The sequence below is a fragment of the Blennius ocellaris genome (assembly GCF_963422515.1).
Source record: "Blennius ocellaris genome assembly, chromosome: 20".
NCBI classification, from domain to species: Eukaryota; Metazoa; Chordata; class Actinopteri; order Blenniiformes; family Blenniidae; genus Blennius; species Blennius ocellaris.
Window position 1 is genome coordinate 17835061 of NC_137669.1, and position 25111 is coordinate 17860171.

General features: G+C 43.7%; 1 protein-coding gene across 1 annotated transcript; it reads left to right on the forward strand.

The window, feature by feature from the left end:
• Positions 1-18562: 18562 nt before the first annotated feature.
• Positions 18563-20679, forward strand: LOC308144503 (uncharacterized protein; the record flags this gene model as incomplete). Its single annotated transcript, XM_080515627.1, has 2 exons — positions 18563-18693; positions 19290-20679. Exon 2 carries the CDS (start codon positions 19315-19317, stop codon positions 20677-20679), a length of 1365 nt encoding a protein of 454 aa, XP_080371753.1. The 5' UTR covers positions 18563-18693; positions 19290-19314.
• Positions 20680-25111: the final 4432 nt, after the last annotated feature.

The following is a 25111-nucleotide window of genomic DNA, read 5'->3' on the forward strand; positions in this document are numbered from 1 at the left end:
GCAGTGCGCGGCGGCCACTGGCAGGCGACACGATTACAGCTGCGGTTCATTTCCCAGATTTGCTGAATTCGCACAAACAAATGAAATGAATTCCTATTGGTCGTAATTGTTCAGAGAGGTAGATGAGCCAAGGTGACATTAGTGGCAGGAATTGAGTTTTGGCTTGAAAACCATTTAGAGGCTTCCCAATAAAATGATCAAGTCACATCAATCAAGGTTAAAAGCGAGGCTGTTTTCTTAAATTGGCTTTCCTAAAACTGCTTCATAGCAAATATCTTTTTAAATACTTGTGCGATACACTGTCCAATTAAAACAAACCGAAAACCAAAACAAAGATCACACTTGTACAGAAATAGCTTTATCAACATGAGCGCTGAGGCTATTTAAACAATGTTTCTGGCATTATTCCATGTTTTCCTCGAATTGCCAGAGTACACAAATAACTTGCTCTCTCAGGATGTTCCTATCAGAATCTGAGCTGAAAACTGATAATTTAACATTTTACCTCTTCTGTATGCCAACGTGGGCCTGATATTCAGAAGCTGAGATTTCTCGGTTTTGTATTTTTTTCAATAGGTCGTATTATTTCTATTTCTTTGAACTTGATGAATGCGGCACTCTGAATGCCTCACAACAAGGACTCACAATGTTTATTATTTGTAAATTTAAGAAACATTTGCCCCTATTGACTTTAACTGCATGCCTTTTTATTCTGCCTTTTAGTGCTGTTTTGTTCGTAATCCTCAACAATCACTTGACTTCTGTTGTGGTTTGAGGACACAATAACAATTAGATTGTTTTGAACGTTACCGAACTCCTAAACTCAACTCGGAATCTTCACGCTGCTAGGCTCACAGACACTCCGGTTAACACGCAAATCTGATGGTTCGGGTCATAAAAATGTATATTCATTAATAGGAAATGACTTGTGGGTTGGTACAGTAATATATAATTAGTGAGGGGAACAAAACAACATGAATTGTTTAGCATCTGAGCATTGAGGCATGAAATAGTATTCCTGTGAGTATATAGCCAGAGAGATGGATGTTGGCAGATAGAGATGGTTGTGCCAGTCAAGAGGTCAAACAAAAGGTAACTAATATCTAAACACTGACTCGCAGTGAGTTAACTGGACACCCTGCTGGGTAGTAATGGTGTGTCTGGTGTGGGTATTCAAAGGGATGATTTGTTTGCGTGGTTCGATCATCTTTGCTTACATGAAGATTTGGGTAATATTAGGTCTGTGCCTAAGCTAAACCTAAGCTTTAAAAGAATGAAAAAAAAAAAAAAAGTTGCCGTCGCTTTCTGCCTCACTGGAGCTTCTGGCGAAATGAAATGAATCAGGCCTTTGCATGTAACCAGGATCAGTGGGTCTTAATCTCGCCACAGGATTTTCTTTTTCCAATAAAAACCCATCCAAGTGGCACCTCGCCATCTTCAACAAGCTGTGATAGGTTGACCAACTTTATCACAGGCCCACCAGGCCCTTTCTACATTTTTGGTTGGTGGCATCAAGTTGCCATGGCGGCAGACTGTTTGTCCTGCCCTCTGACCTCCTTTCAGGACATGCTGTGCTCAGTCAGACTGCATCTCCAGAAGCGGCTCGAGTTCAAAGGGCCGGGGGGGGGCGATGAAGGGGGAGAGAGGCTCTGTTTCCTCCTGGTAATATTAGATAAGATGCACCACAGGCAATACTCTGCCTAAGCTCTTCTTAAGAGAACATATAGATGTATACATACATGTGGGAGTGAATGAGTGCGACACAAAAGCCACAGATCTCAGTCTTTCTTTCATTGTGTTGCCGTGTCTTAATTATTGCATTTGTTTGGCTTACTGCTGCTTAATTTATGACATTGGACTGCCTTATCCAGTGTTATTGATGTATTATTCATCGCCGTTGTCTTTAAGCTTCTTCAGTCTACATGTATATTTGTACCACCCTCTCATTCATGCTTTGTTGATAGCAGAGTATTCATTCTCACCATTATGTCCCACTTTGTTAATGCGTTTTACACTGCCTGGTGCTTTTTCTGTTTTAAATGTCAGTATTCCCCTCCCTGTTCCTGTGACCCATTATGAGTTACTGATCTTGTTATGTTCTTTGATCAATGTGTTTGGGTTTAAGCTTAAGATTTAACAAGTGAACTCTTTGCCATGTATAGAGGGGATGTAAAGCCGTGTGCAGGTGACGGACTCGATCGTGTTTTTCAAATCCCAACTTCTCGGTTCACGTTGTTTATTGATGTTTCCCTTCCTATCCTGTGGTATGCTAATAATCTGCATGGTGCTCTGCTGATTCCAGGAATGCCACGGTCAACCATCGAGGCTCCGCAGCGAGGAACGAGTCACGGGGAAAAAGCCGGAGCGCGATCCCAGTCGTGAGGTAAAACGCTTTGACAACATCTGTTTCTCCCCGCTTCTCCCAACAAAGACACAAATGAGCGAGCAAAGCAGAGCGCTTGATAGATCAGAGGCAGTGATGGAGAACAGGGGCTTCAAATGTACAGACACACCGACACCTCCATGTGCCTCGGCTTCTTTTTTCATCTCTGGCAGTCTCTCATTCTTCTCTTGTCTCTTTTATTTTCACTCTCATCATAAAACGCAAGTTTTCCCCAACTGACAGTGTGTTCCCAAACAAAACTGTTCAATTGTCGGCGCTATAAAGAATCCCGACCGGTTTAACCCATTGAAACCTGTTGGAGGAAGGCTAAATTGGAGAGCCATCATTGTATGTTATTCAATGTAATTGCAAATGGGACCTCACATAACGGCTCGGTCTTTTCTTTTCTCCCTCTTTGACAAACGCGCGCTTCGCAAAGAAATAAATGAGTGCGTAAACCCACAAGAGCTGCCAGGCATCATTTGTCACTTACCGAGTCAAACAGGCAAAAAGAAAAAAAAAAAACAATTTAAAGTGGCACATATCATTTAAAATAATGACGTACTGGACGCATTGAAAAGCTGCCATTATAAAAGCAGAACAATAAATTGTGAGTTTACTTTTTTTATACATATGAATATATACTTGAATCTGCTGCGTGCACTGTACACATTTGTGAACACTCACACACAAATGTACCTCTCCTCTCCTACTCACACACACACTGGCCCACACAACCCAATAGCCATTGACAACAGTGCCCTAGCAACCATTGGGCATCATGCCAAGCCACTGAGGTTGCCTGGTAGTGTGTTCCCATGGCAACGCTTTCTGCCTTTGTAAATAAGGTACTAGGAGAGAGAAAAGGGGGGGTTTGGGAGAAATTGCACTACAGAATCTCATTCTGTCTTGAGAGAAGCTAATAATTTATTTTAGTGAGAAGCTGATGGTTATAGTGGTCCTGCACCAGGCTGAGTTGTCACTCAGGAGGTGCATTAACGCCAGTGAGGATCAGAGGTCTGAGTCCTCACCGCTCGGTCAAACCTAATGTTTTTTTCAGAAGCACAGAGGAGGAGCATTAGACCTTTCCCAGGTCTCTACATTGCTTCTCCTATAAAATTTAGTCGGAAAATAATGGCTGCACTTGCTCCAGTGAGGGCAATGCCAAGGCTTGTTTTTCTCAGAATACTCATAGTTCTGCATCTCCCATCATAGAATTTCTTTTCATGTTGACTCTTGCTATAATGTCTTTTTCTGATGGGATTTTTTTTATTTACTATCCACCAAGTAACAAACAGTTCGGTTTAGCTGAACGGCGGCGTCCCTCTGTCAACATGAAAAGGGCCGGCAGTGGCCCTTGGCCTTGAGTTTGAGAACCGCTGTCTGCATTCCTGTTGAGCTGGCACTTGCCAGTTTATTTGCTGTCACTGGGCAGATTTCACTCCTCTCTGCCCCAACAGTGTTTGGGTGGTGCCTTAGTGTCTGTGCGTCATTTCTCAAAGACAACGAGTTGCGGAGAGCCACCTGAATTCTTTGTTCCATCGTCAATGGCTGAGTCAAGATCATTTTGTTTTGTCTTTTTTTATGTATATGTATATGTATATGTATATGTATATGTATATGTATATGTATATGTATATGTATATGTATATGTATATGTGTATGTATATGCATATGTGTGTGTGTATATGTATATATATATATATATATATATATATATATATATTGACCAAAGTGGCTTGTTGCGAGGCAGATGTGGGCTTGGCTTCAGTAATCGTCTCATTAATTTTCTCTCTCCAAGTCAGTCACTCACTTGTGTTTTGTGGTAGTTTTCTTGTGTAGAAAACAGTGAGGTCTTCAGTGTTCTTCTTTTTTTCATACTGCTGGGCTGTTGATCCGTTTTATGCTCTTTTGATATAAATGTTCTGCTTTTTTTTTTTTCTCTTTTCTTTTCTTTTCCTTTCCCTTTTCTCTCTTTTTTCTTATTTTCATTTGAAATACATGCCATAAACATCACATTTAGGTAGCAGTAAAGTTTTATAGGTTTTAATATACACTGAATATAACTGATTCTGTTTGGGATTGTTTCACAAATCATCTGTGGTGCTCTCACTGCATGAACAAAGTAAAAACTGAATTTGAAAGAGAGCTTTATGCTCTTAGCAAAATGTAAAAAAAATAACAGGATCATTTATAATGCTCTCGTCTCTTCTTTTAGTTTTAATTCAACACCTGAGCCAGTGAAGCGGCCAAAATCAGCCTAATGTATGATGATCAACATCTTTTTACGTATTTCTAAGACCAACAAAAAAGCGCCATTGTAGGATGTAACAACAACAATGAATTTGAATTGAGACAGCACAGAATTTCCAAAGATATGTGAAACTATCACTTTTAGAAAATGCAAATAAAAAAACCACCTCTTGCCAAAAAAAATCACATTTTGCATTGAGCTGATGAACAGTGTGTGAACTTGCTGATGAAATTAGACCACCGGTCGTCCAAATGCTGCAGTTTTATCTGGTTCACTGACTGTTTCAGGCACAGTGGTAGTTTATTTAACTACTATTTATATAACCAGTATTCTGCTGCAGTATAGGCTGTATTTTGCAGTTATAGTGGCATTTACCTGTCATCTCAACAAGACTTCCCTGCAATTTTGCCAAAAGGTTATCTTCTCAGAACTTTTGAAGGGTTTGGCACAAGTGATCAAAACACTGAAACAAAGATTCATGCTGAGTACTTAATGAGCGCTTTGGCCACAAGCTTTCGTGTGGCACAAATGTTGCCACAAATTTGAATTAAAAGTTGGGTCTGTGTAATTGTCTTTGTGTTTTTTTTTTGTGTTTTTTTTTCACACACTGTTTAGCAGAGCCAGATTTCAGTTATGGTGATTTTAGGTGTCGCTTGCTTGTTCGGTGCTTTTGGTCCAACGCGATTCATTTGTTCTCACTCTCGAGAGGGGGAATTATAAGTCTCTCAAGGCTTCACCTGAGCCGACACCAACCAGAGTTTGGTGTTATAAACCATCCGTACTCTCTGGTGCAGGGGCAGAATCCTCTGGCACACAAACACGCCCAGGCAGATTGGCAAAGAGCTGGCATTGGCACAACCATGCCGCATGCTTGCGTGATCCGACTGCCAATGAGATGGTGAGAAAGGTTAAAAAAAAAAAAAAAGAAAAGGGGGGGGGGTGCAATCAAGGGGATTGAAAGAAGGGGGGGGGGGGCTCAGTTGGCATGAACAGAGAGATTGTCTTGGGGGGGCGAAAAAGAGAAAAGTTGTTAAAGATTTTGAGGCATGAAATGTTCAGCGATGAAGGACAAATAAGAGGCACTTAGAGAGGCGGGAGGACGGCCAAAGAAAGAAAGAAAGTGAAGGGTGGGTGGAGGGTGGGCTTTTAGAATGGCAGAGGGCAGTGGAGAGAGGCGAGGTGAATGGGTTTGCATCTGGAAGCTCGCCAATAAAAAAAATAAATAAAAAAATGCACACAATCAATGTCTCTATTAAGCATATGGTGTTGCCAAAACAGGGCCTTTTGAAGTTAATACTTAGTTGGCTCTTTTTCCCTTTTATTAGTGGCTTGATGTTAAATCTTTAGTTAATGGAATTGGACAAGACCCATCACAGACGCGCATGATCCTAAACACACATCTACCTGTGTGGCCCATGCTCGTTGACTTGCAGCAGTGGTTGGAGCCGGCAATAGAGTGAGTAACCTTTGGAGGGCCTGGTGATACACCACTTGTCTGCTCGTCTTCAGACTCCTCCATCTATGGCACATTGACCAGGTCTGAATAGAAGGCCCAGCAACTCAGCATGTGCAGCAGCTATCAAGTAATCAATGAGTCCTTGAGGCACACAGGAGCAGTGTCAAAACACAGCCATTGACTGCTAACAACAGCCAATTTGCTGCTTTTGCAGGAGATCACCTCGGCGAGATGTCGAACGTGTGGGTGCACCCCATTATTTATGGAGTATAATGAAGGAGATTGACTGGATAGTGCTGTTACTCCAAATTGTCATCCAATTACTCACCCATTAGATCTCTATTTGCCGCATTGGAAACTGTTCTACGATGCACCAATTTCTGGATCACCCTGATTGTGGTTTATTAAACGGCACAAATCAGCCCCTGTCGTTTTAATGTACACCGGTGTCTGACACCATCTTGAGTTTCTGATGAGGTAGAAAGAAATACGAATAACTACTTAATAGGACGGTCTTTAGAAGATCGGTGGAGAAATTAATGTTTGCACCGTGCCCCCCGCTCAAATTGGACCTGTGTGTGGCCGTTGGGGAGAATGGTCATTTCTGGAGGCCAGACCTCTGCAGCATTACTTCACATCTTTCACACAATTTGCCCGTGTTAATATAAAGGTCTCGGCCCCAGCCACATGTTCTTCATCATCGCTGTAATGGTATTACGTAACATTCGACACTAATCCACCGTCACAAGTTCAGCCTCGCCTTTTTAGGAACACGCAGCCTTTCAGAACGTGAACTTTAAATTATGTTTAACTACAAGTGAAAATACAAAGTAATCTTGTCAAAGACTATTCATAGTGTTTGCAACTTTTAACAAATTTATTTGCACAAGTACTCGATTCAATTTACCTGGATATCAAATACATTCACGGTCCCTTTCTGAAATAGATAAATAGTTGATAGAAACCAATCCAGGAACTTTAAAAAAAAAAGAAATGTTTGCAAAGAATATATAAAAACAGTTTGACAATTTGAAATTTTTGTCATTTTTTCATTCAGCATTCATTCTTTTAATCTTTCTTCCGCTACATTCACTTCCATCAAAACTCCCATCATTTAAATTATTTGTATCATATTGCAGTTTCTACAATAAAATTGTGGCAACAGAAATTTAGACCATAACGTTTGAATAATTCAAATTGTGGACATTTTCAGGAGATGTTTGTGTAAATTGTGTGTTTTGAGGAGCGACAAGCCCTTTTTTTTTTTTTTTGGTCAATATTATGCAGAAGAAAAATACCTCTGCAGACAAGCTTTTACTGAATGTAACGTGCAGTACAAATAAAATGTGTTATTATTTCAGATCTCTCCTCTTTTCTTCAGAAATTTCAGGTTCCTGGGCCCCAATTGAGATCAAATTGGTCTGTGTGTGGCCAGTGAACAGAAATGAGTTTGACACAACCTGCCCCGACCTCGGCGACGGAGCGAAATGCCTGCAGTCTCAGAGCAGCGCCTCAGTAATGACACACATGCGGATAATGAAGCACACTCTGAGCAAGCCTCTCCTTGAATTGATTGCGCTCAGTTGTACTCGCAAAAAAAAAAAAAAAAAAAAAAATGAATGAAAAGGAGCCCCCAATTTTCAAAACCTTCTAACTTTCACAACTCGGTGCTCCGAAACATAAGGCCACAATGATTTTAGAGAATCATAAAGATTTCGCTGTGCCTTCTTGTCAGGACTGCAGTGAGAGTGTGTGTGTGTGTGTGTGTGTGTGTGTGTGTGTGTGTGTGTGTGTGTGTGTGTGTGTGTGTGTGTGTGTGTGTGTGTGTGTGTGTGTGTGTGTGTGTGTGTGTGTGTGTGTGCGTGCGTGCGTGCGTGCGTGCGTGCGTGTGTGAGATGCTTCATTTGAAGGATAGTCCAGAAAAGTGTTTTTTTTTTTTGCACCTTTTTACAACAAGGTGACGATATAACTAACTTCATGACAAATTGTAGGCAGGCCTGCACAATGACGCACTCTCACTATACAAACAGAAAGGAAATATATTGCTTTGAATTGTATTTGGATGAATCTTGAAAAAAATAAATTCGAACTCGGGCAGTGTGGGGAACAAAAAACACATTCAGAGAGACACTCAACCTGCAGCATGCAAAACTTTAACCAGGGCAAAGTGCCAGTGACTTTAATTCCAGCGCTGGTGTTGTGAATGATTCACAAAAATGACTGAGCAAAATATGAAATGTCTATAAATCTGTTATTGAGCTGAAACCATCAGTTTCATAAAGTGGGCTTGAATTCATAATTGTTACTGTCCTTGATTGGGGACATTCCTTACTACTGAGTTCTATATTGATTCCAGGGAACCACTAGTGAAACAAGTCAAATTTTGGTGTGTTTTGTAGTTAGTTTTAAACGTTTTCCATGAAAATATTGTCGGTGTATTCAGAGCCCTTTGAAGCTTTTAACCAGTTCTTATGATGGAGCTGAAGTACGAGGCTCTTTGTGTTCTGGAGGTTAAATCTTTGACCAGGCAGGATAAGAGCTGATCCGGGTGAACAATTTAAAAAATATTTTCTGACATCCTTACCTTGTTTTCATTATTTGGATGAAAGTACTGCCACAGTGCTGTTTATTCCTTCTTCATTTTCAACTGTGCTGTTTTATCGTGGCGAGGAGAGTTGCTGCTGTCTGAGAGCTCTCCAGCTCTGAAGAGAGGCCGTGAAGCAGCTTTAACAAGTATAAAACACTATATTATTAAGTGCTGACTAACCGTGTTTAATTGTTTTGCCGACTCGTTGCACATATCTCGATTGACAATGTGCATGTGCATAAAAAAAAACAACAAAACATTGATTTTGATGCACAGTGCACATATGCTGGTAGTTCCTTTCGTAGTTTTCCACAACACTCCATGGTGGAAGCTGTTTTCAAGGACTCAAAATGTCGTCATTCAAATGAACAGTTAAAAAAACAAAACAAAAAAAACAGCAGAGGTTCACTGGTCTGAATAATGAAGTCATAATTTCAACCACAACATAAACTGCTCGCTGCTTTTCTTTGTCTCATGTGAAGGAAAATGTCTTAAGTTTCTAAGATCTGATGCAGGTTGTTGTCTTTTTCAAAACGCTCCAGCGGGTGGGTGAAGAAGCAGTCAGGATATGCCTCTGCAGGGTTTGGAAGGATATCTGTGGCGGTACACAGGAGTTTAACCAGTGACGCGTAGACAAAGAGACGACGCTCCTTGGTGCAGCTGCAGAGGTCATATCTTATAATTTGTCTTCAGGGACGATGGCAGGAGCAGAATTTAACTGTTGGCTCTGTCGAACAGCAGCCGCCGTAGAGGAGTATCAGACTTTAACCTCTGGGAAACAGAAAACGAGTGCTCAGTGGAGCTGAATCGAATCTTTGAGGATACGGAAGATTCCAGCAGCTCCACTTGCAGAAGTAGGTCAGGCAGACGCCTACAGTGAGCAACTGCAGGTTAAGTGCTTGTCTTTGTATTCAGAGACAGTGAAGGTCTGCGTTGGCCTCTGATGGGTGGGGGGGGGGGCGTCGGTGTACTGAGTCTACCCACAAGAGGGAGACATGGCCACAAAAAAATGCTTTATTTCAAAGCATAGTGGAAAAACTCTACAGGCAACCTGCATTCTTGTTGCATGTCACCGGGGGCAAAGTGCAGGCAAACAGGGAAGGTGTGAGCCTGTGATGAATTCATGAGATCCTGAATGAAGTGGGACGGACAGATGAGAGGCGGGCAGACAGATCTGTGCCTGGATGAAGGAAGAAAAGACTCCAGCTCTGACCCCAGCGCCGGCGCTCTGCAGTGTGAGGTAGTTGGTTGTATGGTTTCGCATAATAAACAGCCTGGAGATAACTGTACAACCTTCTAGCTTTCCCTGCGGAGTCGCCCAGACTTCGCGTGAATGCCGTCGGCCCGGACGTCCTCTGATGTGGTGAGTGTGAAGACAAAAGGACTGAAAGTTTGAAGGGAGTACTTCCAGCTGACCCTTGGCTGTTCCCTTCTGAGATATCAAAAGAAGAAAGTGTGGCGGGTAGATGAATTACACAACATTTTCAATTATGTTCAGCAGTCTTTTATTAGAGTTTTACTGAAAATATATGCATTTTTGTGTGTGTGTGTGTTGAGTCAAAGGCCCTCGAAACTACAATTTGACTGAATTACTTAATGAAAATGTTCTGACATTACCAGATCTGAAATAATGAGGACTTCTCCTTAGATTCAGTCATAGTCACACAATAGTTAAGCTACCGAACAGCTTGGGTGTTGAAGAAGAATCTCATAGATGTGCAATACTAATCAGTCTGTGCTGTGGAGGTCCAGCTAATCCACACATCGATTTACCCACCTTGCTCTGCAGTGCTCTTTGATTTGTTATTTGGTGCAGTCTAACGGGGTGTCGAGCCAGCTATCAATAGTGGTTTGTCTCCGTGCTTTCTTGGCATGCCGACCACAGAATGTGTCTTCAGACGGCGTTGCGCTTCGGCGTGTGGAAGCGTCTCAAAAGAATCGGGGGTCCCTGCAAAAATGCATGTTGTTCTACGCGGGCTCGGTCGCATTGTGCATTGAGTTTCTGTCCATCAGCATCTTGAACGCCTCCACCTTGGCTTTTATTTCACACCGGTGTGTAATTCACAGATGATTCTTGTTTTTATTGTACGCAGACACACTGGGACGTCTGCGATTTTCAGTGCGTCTTTTGTCAGTTGACAAAAAAGGAAGGCAGGGAGAAAAAAAATCTCTAAAGTGAAGAGCGAGCGCCGTGCGAACGCGCTGCTCTCTGTAGTCATGGCAGATAATCACAGTGTGCCCAGACGTTGGGAATCAGCGTGTCCTGAAGCGCGAGGATGTATGTGAACTTGCTTACTGCCTCCGCCTACTCCCCCCCCCCCCCCCCCCTCCACTCCCCCCCACCCCACCCCACCCTCCCCCTCTGTCCCCCAGTGTGTCTGGCTAGTGGCTCAGACACCCAGTATCCGCATTGCGTTGCCGTGCTCCGGCAAGGAAGGGGGGAAAAAGAGCACATATCAGCAATCTCTGCCGAGCACTGCTCTTTTCTGCGCGCACACAAAGAAACGACTCCCAGGCATGTTCCAACTCAAGAGGAAATCCAGCCGTCACAATGGAGCCGCTTGCCACCCCGCTATTTATCTGAGGTGGCCGAGCCCCGCACTTGTTTTTCCACATTTAATGCTCATACAGTTATTTAGCATTCAAACGGCTGAATTGTCTCATTGCCAGCGTTCGCGTGACACTTTGTTTGCCGTTTGAATGTGATTTAAAAAGCACCATTGACAGCTTTCTCGTCCGTGGTGTAAGTTGATTGAGAAGAATCTCCGCCAAAGTTTAACCTGCATTACGTCACAGGTTGAGATCTACCGTACGAGTCTGAGGCGGCGGGATTGACGGTGAATTGTGTGGACTTGTTAATGAAATATGGAAGGAGAGCAGCCGTGTTGTGGTCAGAGCGGCTGGGAGGTTAATCACCCCTGGGCTCGCTGTGGCTTTGATCCTCGCGCTGTGTAAAATCCACAGCCTCCGTCTGCAGGCTCCCCTCCGCCGCCACGCCGCCCCCCCCCCCCCCCTCCCCTCCCCCCTCCCTGCCTTCGTACTCACTCTCACACAGATGCACGTGTGCACAGCGGTGCACGAGGACAAATGTGAGCACACACCTCACACACGTTGCCCCTCCCTCCCTCCCTCCCGCACAGCACATCGACTTGCTCGCAATCCTCCAGATGCATGGAGTTCAAACACACACACACACACACACACACACACACACACACACACACACACACACACACACACACACACACACACACGCGCGCGCACACACAGAGTGTAATAGACACCCACGTAGAGACACATGGCATCATGTGAACGTAGACTTTTTTCTTTTTTTTTTCCAGGCAAGACAGGGCGTCACGCCTGAAAAAAAATATGAGGGGGTTAGAGAGTGCGGGAGAAAGAGGGGGTGGGAGTGGGGGGGATGAGGGGAGGCGGGGACAGAGTGGGAGTGAGTGTTGAAGCAAGAGAAGAAAGAACGATGGCTGGAGATACTGCATGCTTGCATAAGTGTTCGGTGTGTGTGTGTGTGTGTGTGTGTGTGTGTGTGTGTGTGTGTGTGTGTGTGTGTGTGTGTGTGTGTGTGTGTGTGTGTGTGTGTGTGTGTGTGTGTGTGTGTGCGATGTATGTAGGTGACACAGATTTATGAAAGGAGGGGGTCACAGCACTGTTGGTGGTGGAAGTGGGGGTGTTGGTGCTGCACTAGATAATGGAATCAGTGTGTGTGTGTGTGTGTGTGTGTGTGTGTGTGTGTGTGTGTGTGTGTGTGTGTGTGTGTGTGCGCGGCGTACCTGTCTCATAGACATTGCCTGTTCGGACTCTAATCGCCTGGAGAATTAGTGATGTGACTTGGCAGCGGGAAACGGGCAGAAAGCAGAGCCAGGGACGGCGCCGGAGCCGGAGCGAGGGATAGAAGGAGAGGAGAGACAACAGGAGGAGAGCAGGAGATGTAGGGGTAGCGAGAGGGGAATAGCTGTTTCAGTCTGCCGCCGCTCGTGCGAACGCTCACAGAAAGAGGAAGACTGTGAAGATGGGGCAGGATAGATTTGATCAAACCTTATTTTCTTTTACCACCGGATTAATAGTTTTTTTTTTTCTTTTTCTTTTTTTTTTTTGGTCAGAGGGAAAATGGATCAATAACTCATCGTAAGAGTGTGTTCTGCTGCACTGTGAGCGTGCACCTGCTTTATGTACATGCACTTGTTGTGGTGCACATGGACATACAGTAGGTGTGTGTGTGTGCGTGTGTGTGCGTGCAGTTGCGAGCAAAACCAGGCAAAGGCAAAGGGTGAGTTGAGAATGACTTGAACGGGACGTCTTAACAAATTGAGACCGGCGGTTCCCCTGGCCACCCGCCATCTTCCTTCATCTGTGTCCATCGTCACGTTCATTGTGCTTAAAAGAGATTATTGGGAATATTTCACGTCCTCCTCCCTCCAGCCTCCGGTTCACATCCTGCGTTCTTTGTCTCTGGTGCTTCAGAGAGCAACAGAGGAGCTCATAAAACTGGGGCAGAGGAGAAATCTCAAAGCGCAGAGACAAAGAGGAAATGGGGAGGCAGAGTAGATTCTCACACGGCGGCATATCGCCGCGTGTACCGTGCTGCCCCGGTGGCGCGGCGTGCTCGCCCGCGTGCGGGCTGGCGACGCATCTTGTGAGTCCGGGACGCGTTCCGGACGGCCGGCAGACGACGGGAGCCGCCGCGCGGACGGATTTCACGTCTGATGAAACTGGAGCGTTTCGTTTGAAGTCCCCCCGGTCGCATTCTTCATGTGGCAATCTGCAGCGTCAGGCTTTTTTTTTTGTGTGACATTTATTTCGTCTGGAGGAGAGTTAAATCAGTGTCGCTCCCTCAAGGCTGAACGTCGTTGTCATGGGGGAGTGATTGCATAATCCGGTGAGATCACAAGGCCTGTAGGAAATATAAGACGACAGTGTTGTCTGGGGCTCCGGGGCACAGCTGTCTGCGGACGTTACATGCAAGTGCAACATTGCACAAGCAGGAGAGTCAACTATACGTGCACGTGCACTGAGCGAAGGGCAATGTCGGAGCCGGACGACTCACACTGGCTTTGTGTCTGCAACTTCATCCATTCTGCAAGTCCTGATTTCTACGTCGTGTGTGCGTGCGTGTGTGTATGTGTGCGCGTGTGTGTGTCTATCTGTCTGCCAGCAGGGGGCATCAGGTTGTCTCACAGTCGTTGCAGCACAGACCTGCACTCAGCACCAGGCGCTGGCTATGTCAGGAGGAAAGACAGTCAAATGAAAAGCAGCAACTTTATCTTCATTTATCAAGCCGCGTCCTCTAACCGAATCTCTCTCTGTTTTCACAGGATGTGATCCAGCCCGGGTCGTTGCAAGGCGCGTCCGAACGATACGTTTCATGTCGGACTCCCGTCGGCATCGGTAACAAACAATGGTAATAATTTCAAGTGACGTTACAAATTGTCTCTCGTTTTTTTTTTTTAACGGCACATTTTCTCAGACGCGACGTATCGAGTCGTTTTAAAATGATTCTGATGTTCAGGGTGTCACCACGACACGGACTTTTACCTTTAAAAATCTACATGAAATATTGATACACGTGAAGACGGCTGGAGGGTGAGGCATAGGTCGTCTCGTACGAAACCTCTCAGATTGCAGTGGTTTTTTCCCCAGGACTTGGTGTTGCGTCTCAGCCGGAGCACGACGCCGCCCGGCAAGATGGAAATCAAAACGCTCCTCTTGGCGTGGTCCTTTGTCCCTGAGACCCTTAACCTGTGATGATATGAAAGGTCACAGGTGAGGTCCTTGGGAACAAGGCTCGCATGCACAGACGTCTGGAGATCAGCTCGCTCTTCTGTCCTTTGAGAAAACGAGGAAACAAACAACACGCACACACACGCTGTGACCAAAACATGACATCATACTGTGAATCTGCAGGACGGTCACAAGAGGAGACGTTTAGTCTGCAGAGAAACTTTTTTTCCTCTAATCACGGAAAGACACAGAAATATTTTTCAGGTTTGTTTTTTTTGTTTTTTTGGAAGGGGGCAGAACATTCTGGCCGGCTTTGTGCTCTGAATACATTCGTGTTTCAATAATTTAAAAAAAGACAGCCAAAGGTTCATGACCCCGATTTATGAGTCACGAGAGATTTTTCAATTTGCTTCCAGAGACTGACAGCGACACTCAAGACCTGCAGAGAACTCTTATACAACAGCGAAGAATCAGATGCAGACATGTTGACGCCCTTCAGGTGTTTGTGTGAGATAAGATTTTTATTGACTGTATTATAATTAGATGCTTTTTTTTTTTGTGCTTACTGCATGAAAAACTTTACTCTGAAATATTTTCCTGCTATTTTGTTGTCAACTTTTTTCGAGATAAATGATCTGCATCCCGTCCTCCTGATGTGTGTAACGACCGACCGAATAAAATACATCAATCGGACTTTGCGGTTGTCCTGATTTCACACAGCCCCCCCCCCTCCCCCCGGGGGGGACACGTGAAGCTCATCCACAGAGGAATCCGACGGGAGGTAAACGTTTTGACGCGGGTAGTGATCCGGGGCCCCCGCTGAGAGCCGGAGTAGGAACTTCTCAGGTGAATAAATGGAAGTGACGTGCTCCTCTTTCAGCCATCTCGCTCTGACACTCAGCCCGGGTGGCTCGGTGTTCCCTGGCTCCGCCGCCCGCCGTGTGTTTGTGCATCCCAGGACAGTTGACATTGATTGTGCATGAGACAGACCGAGACACATTAGTACCCAGCTCGCTCCTGCTGCTGAAAAACACATTAACCGGCTGCATTGGGAGCCCTGTCTGGTAACCATGGCAAAGAACACTGGCGGATGGAGGGAGGGAGGGAGGGAGGGGGGTGGAGGAAGAGGAGCAGGAGGAGGGTTGAAACGGGGCAGCGGGTTCAGTGAGCAGTCTCAGGGGTTGTCTTTCTCAAACGCTCCTTTCCTTTCCTCCGGCCATGTCTGTCATTTTCTCCTGGATTCTCTCCTTCACTCGCTCGAACCGACGGCGTCTCCATCTCTCCGTGTCTCCTCGCACACCAAAAAAACACATTTGCATATTTCTTTTTCCCTCCTCTTCTTTGTGCGATTTCCCCTTTTGACGCTGACCTCATCACTTTGTCCTCATCTTGTTCTGCCCCCCATGAGCCAAAAAAAACCTTTTCATCAATATGTGCGTCTTTGTCGAAACAAAAATAACCTCCACTAAATGTAACTGATCATATTATAGGATTTGCTTTCATAATTAATAAATGAAGAAATCAAAACTCGTCATTGTCATAAAAAAAAATTTTTGTGCTTCCGTTTCTCCGACAGGCCCATCTGCACACCATCATTGGCGTTTCTTCTAGAAATCATTTACACCGCTTAGAAATAATAATTAGCTCTGTCTTTTTTTGCGGCTGGATTGCTCTTCTGCTCAAGTTAGTCAACTTAGGTTGTCTAACTTCAAAACAGAAAAGGCAAGCGTGGCCAAATCTAAATGACACCTGACTTCGCTAATTTACATCACTGTCATGGGAAGCAGAGCTCCAGAGCACATTGACAGTGCAGGTACACGTGTACAGTGAAACTTTAAAAATAGACATACCGCCTCAATTTCCACAGTAGAGTGGAAAAAAAAAAAAAAAAGGTACAAAGTCCGGACGATTTGGGTCACTGAGTTGGAGCCCATCGGAGCTGACTGTGGTAAAAGAGCAGGCTGCTCCTCAGACAGGTTAACGGCTCCTAACACAAAGAGACACACACTCACACACACCGACAGGCAATTTGGAGTCACCGGTTAATCTAACAAGCACGTCTGTAGACGGTGGGAAGAATCTGAAGTACTGAGAATTCACACTGAACCCTTAATGATGGGGATTGTTTTGCTGCAGTGACTTGGTGCTCTGCTAATTATTTCTTGACCTATTCATTTACAGCGATGCATTCAGCTTCGTGTCGGCAGGGCGGTCTGAGTATAGTTTGTTGTTTATCATCAACGTGACCCCAAATTAAATAATAAATGGATTTGAACTTTGAGCTACGGGGCTCCTGGAAACTCACAGTAGCAGACATCTTTTATGTACTTTTTCCATCTCTTGTGCTTTAAATACACTAATGGTCACTCTTATTTGGTCTTGTTCCATCTGTTCATGTGGAAAATCAGTGTAGAGATTGTTCAATTAAATAATAAAACACTTTGTTGGATGTTATTCTTACTGTGCATGTGTGTGTGTGTACACTTGAGTTGCACCCGGAGATTTAAATTATGCCCTTTATATCGTTCCTTAATTATATATATTAAAAATGACAAGCTCATAAAACACCCACACAACTCGTACATGTTTACATGTTTACCTACTCGACTGTCACAGTGTGTGTTTTCTCCTGATTGTGATTTACCTGTAGAAAGCAGCAGTGTGATTTACGTCCTACTGTTACAAATGGCATTGTTTTCCTCCAGTCAACTGCCAATAAGCTATAGCGTTCATCCTCGCATCTTCTCATGCAGACATGTAGAAACTGTTTTAAATGTAGTTTACATTTAATTTTAATCATATTCTGCTGCAGGAAACTTATGTGACACAAAAAGAGGTTTCGAGGGGAATTTGTGGAACTATGTGATATAATAATATTACATTTTTCCGTGAGAATGTCACAGATGTTCGGCCTCAGTCTTTGTGTATTCGTAATAAAATTGGTGAATGCTTCAAAGGTCTTATCATTTTACAATCTGTACTCTATAATGAGGATGTTTAGATAGATTTTTTTTTAAAGACAGTGAACTCTATTTATCAGTTCCTGCTGTGAAATGAATACTGAATGTTTGGTTAGTTTTTCCAGTGTACAAACTAGTCTGTAGAGGGCAGAGAAGAGTCACTGTCACACTGAATCACTGCCATGAAGCATGAGTGCAGCTCTGAGGGGCAAATGGGGACTCCAACCTGCTGTTTGGAAGATGCAGCAATTGTTCCAGGTGAGTGTATTTTGTATTTGTGGCTGTTGATTCTGTAAGGAACTTTCACGTTCTAAAGATTGTGAGAAAGCTTGCCTTATAAATGAAGTGAATTAACATTGACGTGCTGGTAGAGGAGCCAGCTATTCTTTGTTGTTATAGGAATGAGCAATATTGATGAATGGGGTATCAAACAATTGGTTCACTACCAGACAGCTTAAAGTGACCAGGAACCTCTAAGATATATAAAAACTGTGGAACCAAAACAAGCTCTTCAGGTGTGTGAGGGTGAGTTTAAACCACACTATTATTTAATACACTTATAACAAACTCAAGAATGAAAATACATGATTTAATTAAGTTATTCAAGTTTTACTCTCAAATTAATTCTACATCAAGGTCTCTTCTCAGCATTGAAGATGGATGGATGGATGGTTTCTCCTCAGAAATGAATGGTAAAACAAAAATCCTGCATAAAGAAGCCATCCCCCATATTTTTCTCTTATTATTGCAAACCTCCAAAAGTGCCCCCAAAATGTAGTGTTCCATATTTCATATCAAAGCTTAAATTTCAGAGTTAAATGTAAAACAACCCTTCCGTTTTGTTTGAAACCCGTTATTTATTTTTTCTGAATAGACTCCTGGGCTACAAATGGTGTGGAAAAAAACTGCATGAGACCCGCAGACCACCAGTTTAACATTTCTGATTTAATGATCTTAACAGCAGCTTTGAGCTCCTCTATTCCGCATTGGAGAAATTAAAGTGAAGCTCTGCTTCTTGGTAATTGTTTCCATTGGTGAATATTGTTAAATGAGCTCAATGTTGCCCTGTGTGCGGTTATAATATCTTCGCTAAACAATTTATGAGTGGAAATGAAATCTGCGGGAGCGGAACTGAAGATTCGAGCTGCAGTTTCTGTCGGAACTTGGAAGAAGGACACGGCCGTCCGGAAGCGGTGTGAAATTTGAACAGCCATCACAGCAACAATAAACGCGCACTTTCTCTTCGCGGTACATCTGCGCAATCCACATTTTATTCCCCAAAAATACGATAAAACAGACGCGAGAAGCCTCTTTGAGGTAAGACGCACACTCGGCTGTTTGCACAGTTTAATCTGCTCCACGCCGCCGGCCACTCTTTTCACTGAAGGCGACTATCTCCTGGAAAACAATCTGCTCCTCAGTCTCAGACATTGTTTAATAATGTTAACTTCATTCGTTGGGCTGGAGCTGTGGGCGCTTTGTGTCTGCATGGTTTTCTCGAAGTTTCCATGGTTTGGCTCTGTAAATGTGCAGCTTGAAAGAGCAGTTTGACGGGCAGCGGAGAGAAGTGTTGACGGGACGCCCAGCTCGGCTCACTTTCCCGCCGTTACCAGATTGTAATCCAGATAGTAGACGCAGCCACAACGACCCCTTCCGTTAGATCTGAGCCGGAGGTTCCTTCTGCCCACAGCAGCGTCTGTCCACCCTGAAAACCTGCTTCTCCACCGGCAGGGGGCGCCACTGCGTCAGTGTACCAACAATACTTGTTTAAAATGTTACACTTTGAGTTTGAGCTGTTTCAAAATCTACAGTTGTACTGAAGTTCATATTGATAAAGCTGATTATGAATATTTATGATCTGCAACCATTAATAATTTAAAGCCAGTAATAATTCTTGTCTGTCGAATGTCCAGGTGCTTCCAAGCTGAAGGCGGCAAAATGGAGGAAGAAATTGCGATGGCGGAGAGCGAACAAGCAGAAGCTGTGAGCAACAAAGTGGACGCCAGTGTCGACGAGGCGAACAAAACTCCAGTCAAAAGGGGACGGGGGAGGCCGCAAGGTTCCAAGAAGCTTAAGGTTTGTGTTTCAGCGGTCAGCATACCTTCAGATGATCCCAATGGCACACCGGCCCCGAGAGGGAGGGGGCGTCCAAAACTCTGCAGCACGACACACACGGAAGAAGACAGCGTGGAACACGGCCACAATGACGAGCCGGCGCCAAAGTCTCGGGGTCGAGGCAGGCCAAAAGGGTCAAAGAAACGGGACAGTGATAGAAACACGACGGGACAGTCTCCGCGGAAAAGGGGCCGGCCAAAAAAGTCCCTCGGTCAAAGTGCCGGTGAGAAAACTCCTGACTTGCCCAACGGTGGCACTGACCGGCGGAAACGGGGACGTCCCAAAGGCTCCGTGAAGCGCAAATTAGAAAGCTCCACGAGCGGGGAAGAGGGCGCCACACCGAAGAAACGCGGTCGGCCAAAAGGCTCCCTCAACAAGAAACCCCGGCTGGAGCGGGAATTGAGTGACGGTGACACAGAAGCCGATGACGTCTCGAACTCGCCACGGTCGGGTAGAGGCCGGCGGATCAAAGTGGTGTTGTCGCAGAGTTCTTCGAACGGCGTCTCAAAGACGCCTCGAAGGGGAAGAGGGAGACCGAGAAAAACTATTCCCCTCTCAGGCGGCTCGCAGCCCGCGAAGAGAGGACGAGGTCGCCCCAAAGGCTCGTCGAACAAGAAGCCCGCCGCCTCCAAGGCGCACGGCGGCGTTCGGAAAGTAGCGGCGAAAGGGAAGAAGCACGGGCGGCCGCGGTTACACCCGCTGCCGGCCAAGAGAGGGAGGCCGAGGAAGTATCCTCTCCCATCGCCCGAGGAGCTGAAGAAGCCCAAAGTGTGGAAGCCGCTCGGCAGACCGAGGAAGTACCCCCGCGTCGACCCGCCGGAAGGAGCGCCGGCGGCTCCCCGCCGGAGTCGCGGTCGGCCCCGCAAGTCGGAGTCCAAAAAAGGCGCTCACCTGCGGAAAGGCGCGCCGGCGGCACCGCGGCAGCCCTACGACGGCCCCCCGAGGAAGCGGGGCCGTCCCAAGAAAAGCGAGGATGGCGGCCCACAGAAAAAGCGGGGGCGCCCCAAAGGGTCGCTAAACAAATCCAAAAGCGTAACACAGCCCGACGGCGCCCTGCCCAACCACTCTCAACCGCCGAGCGAAGTGGCGGAAGCAGAGGTGGTAGAAAAGGGGGAGGAGGACGTCTCGGTGTCGGCGGAGCACCAAGTCAATACAGGAGAAACTCTCAGTGACACGACCCCGTACTGACGACCCACCCCCCCCCTGAAAGAAAAAAAAATTGCTGTAGTAATTGCATTTTAAAACATAGAATACATTTTCATCAATGAGGAAAAAGAAAAAAATGTTTTTAACATGTTGTCAGTTGGCTAGGCTAGATATTCTGCAGCTCCTCTGATTCTCTCACTAACTTGTTCGTTCTTCCTGTGCTTCATTTGATTCTTTTTTTTTTTTTTTTTTGATTTTTTTTTTATACATTTGTTTTTGTCATCTGAATAAGCGGAAGTACTAATAATCTTTGACTAGAACTGGCATGATGTGGAGGTGAGTATTATAGAGTGACTGTCCCTGTTTTCACTGTACCCTTCATGTGTAGTTGTTTGTTAGTTTAGTTCGTAGTAAAACGGTTGCTGGGGGAAACTTCTCCGATGGGGAAAATCCCACAGAAATGTTGGAAAGTATCTGTCAACACAGTTTCATGTTAAGCAATTCTTTTTTTGTTTTGTTTTGTTTTCATCTATTATATATATATATATATATATATATTAAAAAAAGATGTTCCTGGATCTGACATCACTTTTAATTGAAGAATGAACAGAGTTGGCGGCGCGGCGACGCCTCGTCCACTGAAACTGCCGCTCGGAGTGGAGTTTCATGGCTGGAGGTTTAGTTTGTGGCTCCAAACCATTGCACAAGAAAAGAAAAAAGAAAAATTAAAGGGAATCTGAAATATTGCATACAGTGAACACTACTTGCCCTATATAGATAAATATTGTGTTCCCATTACGGCGATAATTGATATTTTTCTATGAAACTTGACAAGTATTCTTTATTCTATAATATAGGAATACTCCCCACTAAAGTACAGTGATTTACATGAGAGTTTGATGAGAACTCCACGCAACGAGTAGATTCATATTGATTTTAAATCAGTGGACTTGTTTTTTTTTTTTACTGCTCTGAAATATTCGTTTTAGCAGGTTCAGAACGCAACGTCTTGCCACGTGATCACTAACATTTTATTTTTCAATAAGATGTTTGTAACAGTTTGGGCTGTCCCTGACCACGGAATGATTTTAAATGTTTTTCTTTTCTTTTCTTTTTTTTTTATCGTTGAGATTAAAAAAAAATGTGTCTTGTCTACAGTGACATATTGGGGCCAAAATGATGGAAATACAAAGAGGAAGACCGAAGCAGTCATATAACAACTTATATTTTCACTATATTCTTTTTTTTTATTTTTTTTATTTTACAAGTTATTCTCAAACTTTTGCTTATAATCTTATTGCAAATTACAAAAAAAAAAAAAAATTAGCTTCCTCTTTTTTTTTTCTATGTGGCCCTGATGTTCAGCTGTATTTGTGTCCGATTCTTCTTTGAATCCTGTTTTTCTGTGAGGAAGTATCTGCAGCTTTGGAGAGTTTGAAAAGAAGAAGAAAAAAAAAAAAAGTCTGAATGATGTTGTGATACCCTGGATGCTATTTCACAGCCGATCATGGCCTCATCGTTTGTTTTTTGCCTTAATTGCCAAAGTTTGGAATGTACCATCCACGACTTCGGTCGACTTTGTCCTGCACTGATCAGCTCCTTAATTGTTAAATAAACTCATTCCTCAAGAGGATTAAAACAAAAACAATGTATCCGACACCTGCCGACCACAAGTAGGTTTCATTTACAGTGGATTGAAAAAAAAGTCTTCATGCTCCTTGAGCTTTTCCACATTTTACCACATTTCAATGATGACAAATCTATTTTTTTAGGATTTTATGTAAAAACACAACAAGCTGAACGATTAAACGGAAGGAAAATTATGTTGTTTTTTTTTAAACAAATAACTGAGGTGTGAAAAAGTTGAAGGCGTGTGAAAACTTTAGCTCGCCACTGTTTCTCTTGTGTCCCGGCACTAAACTGTTAGCAGCTCCAAGCTCTTCCGAATGTCGGCGCAGCTGTGAGGCCATTTTTTAATTTGTTTTGAGATTCGTACAAAACGATTTGGTTTGATTTTTTTTTTTTACAAACAATTCATTCACTTGTTGTGAGTACCTTGTATAAATTAGTGTGACAACGACTTGTATACTGACGACTTTCGGGTTTGGTTCAAACATCGAAAATTTCTAAATGCTTAATGGAGGAGGGTCGGAGTTTAACAAAAAAAAAAAATGAAAATAAAAAAAAGTGTCGGTTGAGTTCGGCCCAGCTTTGTGAATTCAAATGATTTTAAGTGTACATTTGCATTTTTTTGTTTGTGTGTGTGTGTGTTTTGAAAAAGTCAATTATTTGTGAGATTATGGTCGAGTTGAAATAAAATGTTGATCTTTCTGTTTTATTTCCCCGTAGTTTGTTGTGATGTTTTGATTTGGGCTCTTTTAGTATTTGTTTAACGACTTAATTTGTCCTAGCAGTGACTTGGAAACTCTATGTATTAATTTAAGAACACAGGATTCATTCTCGTCTGGGGAGCAACACAGGGAAGCGACTTCACTTCCTCTCTGGAGGAAAATAGTTGAAGATGCATCTCAACTGCGCCGCCTAGTGGCCGAAGATGGAAGCGTCCGGTTTTCTTTGCGTTTCATTCACCGTTGTACTGAAGGTCGACTGGATATTTGATGAAGGCTCACTTTTCTGAGAAACATCTGCTGGTGTCTTATCTTGTTTGTTCCGTTTCTAAAAAGAGATTTCTTCGCCGTGGTGGAATTTTATTGTATCTCAGGTAACGTCCGCGCCGCATGAAGCTCGGCGTTTGTCGGATTCCTGCCGCCACTCGTGCAGCGAGTTTCAGCTCCACCCTCGCCAGTCCTGTTTGTGACTTCAGGAGCACTCGGTCACCCGAGTCGTGGAACAAAACCAAACGGCTGGGTGTGTTCTGGCAAGATGAGTCACTCTAAACTGAAATCTCAACGCAAATTAGGTTTTGGTCTTAAAGAAAATTGAGTAAATGTGTTTTGAGGACAAAGGTAATCACAGACATGTTGAAATGAAATAATGAGCCTAAAGCTCCGTTTACCGACGACGCCCCAAGTCAAAACGCAAAACATTTGTTGCATTAAAGAGGACCGTTTTCATGACGATGGTAGAGTAGATGGACAATAAACATATGGCGGCCTCCAGAGTGTCGTGACTTCTCGTCCAGATTCTCCTCAGACGTGGCAGTTTTATTAAAGAGTCACCTGGAATAATAACAATCCAACTCCATCATCTCCTCGCCATTGTTAATGTCTATAGTGTATTGTTCTCTGTGTGTGTCGTTTCATTACGAAAATAAAAAGAAACAGCACCCACTAGTGGCCCAACAGGAGAGCAGTGTTTTCATGTAAACGGGCATGAAACTTTTTTTTTTTTTTTTTTGTTCAACTTCTGAAACGAAAATGGAAACATGCGTTTACAAGGAATATTGTTTAAATGAGGCTTTAATTATAAATGAGATAAAACAAACCACTTGCATTGAGGAGACACGTTCAAAATATCGCCGTTTACTTAAAAGCTAGAGAAAGTTAAAGACTACAGCCTTGATAGTTGCAGGATTTCCTCATTTTATACATACAACAAGAATATTTGTCCTACTCTTAATATTTATTTATTTATCATTTTGTAGTCTTGCCAGTCCTCAAAGTGATGGGAGTTGATGAACTATAGTTGAGAGCACATGACATCACTGCAATTTAACTGTAAAGCTAGATTAATCAGTGCAAATGCAGCTTTGTGCAGTTAATTTTCATCATCTTAACTCTTAATCTACTACTTCGAAAAGCATAACAGTTGTCTATTTGTACATGTATGGATCGTCTTCAATGAATTCACGACATCCAATGGAAAAATCCCACAGGCTTTTCTGGTGATCTGGAAAGTTCCCATTTGGGAAATTCCCATGTTTGGGTCAAAAGCATGCATATGACAACAAACCTCCTGCCTGAAGGAACCACATAGAGACATAAAAACCAGCCTGTTGTCTCACATATTTAACCATCAGTGGCATGAAATAAGCTGCGTAACTGTTAGGTTTATTCTACTTTACAGTTTATGCTACACGTCAAGAGAGCAGCAGCAAAAGGCTATATCCTGTTTATTCATAAACAGCCTTCAAACACTTTTATTGTCGAGTAAACAGATTTGTGGCTGCACTTTACTGAAGCACTGTCTGCCACCGACTGCTGGAAATGTCCTTGTAATTTCTGTCTGCTTCAATAACAGACAAATCAGCTCGTAATTTGTTGTGATTCTGATAAAGTGCAGAAATGTGCTGCTAGAACGTTACAATGAGTTTCTTTCATAATAAAAAAAAAAAACCAAATGATATAATACTGACCTTTGCTACAAATAGACGGTCGTTTACATCCAGCTGCTCTTTTTTTATTAGAGTAAATCTTCCACATTTGGCTTGTTTGTACACTGAATGTCCTTCCTGTCTCCGGATTCAAACCTGGAGATTTAATAATTTAAAATAAGTGCAAGAAGCAGAGAAAGA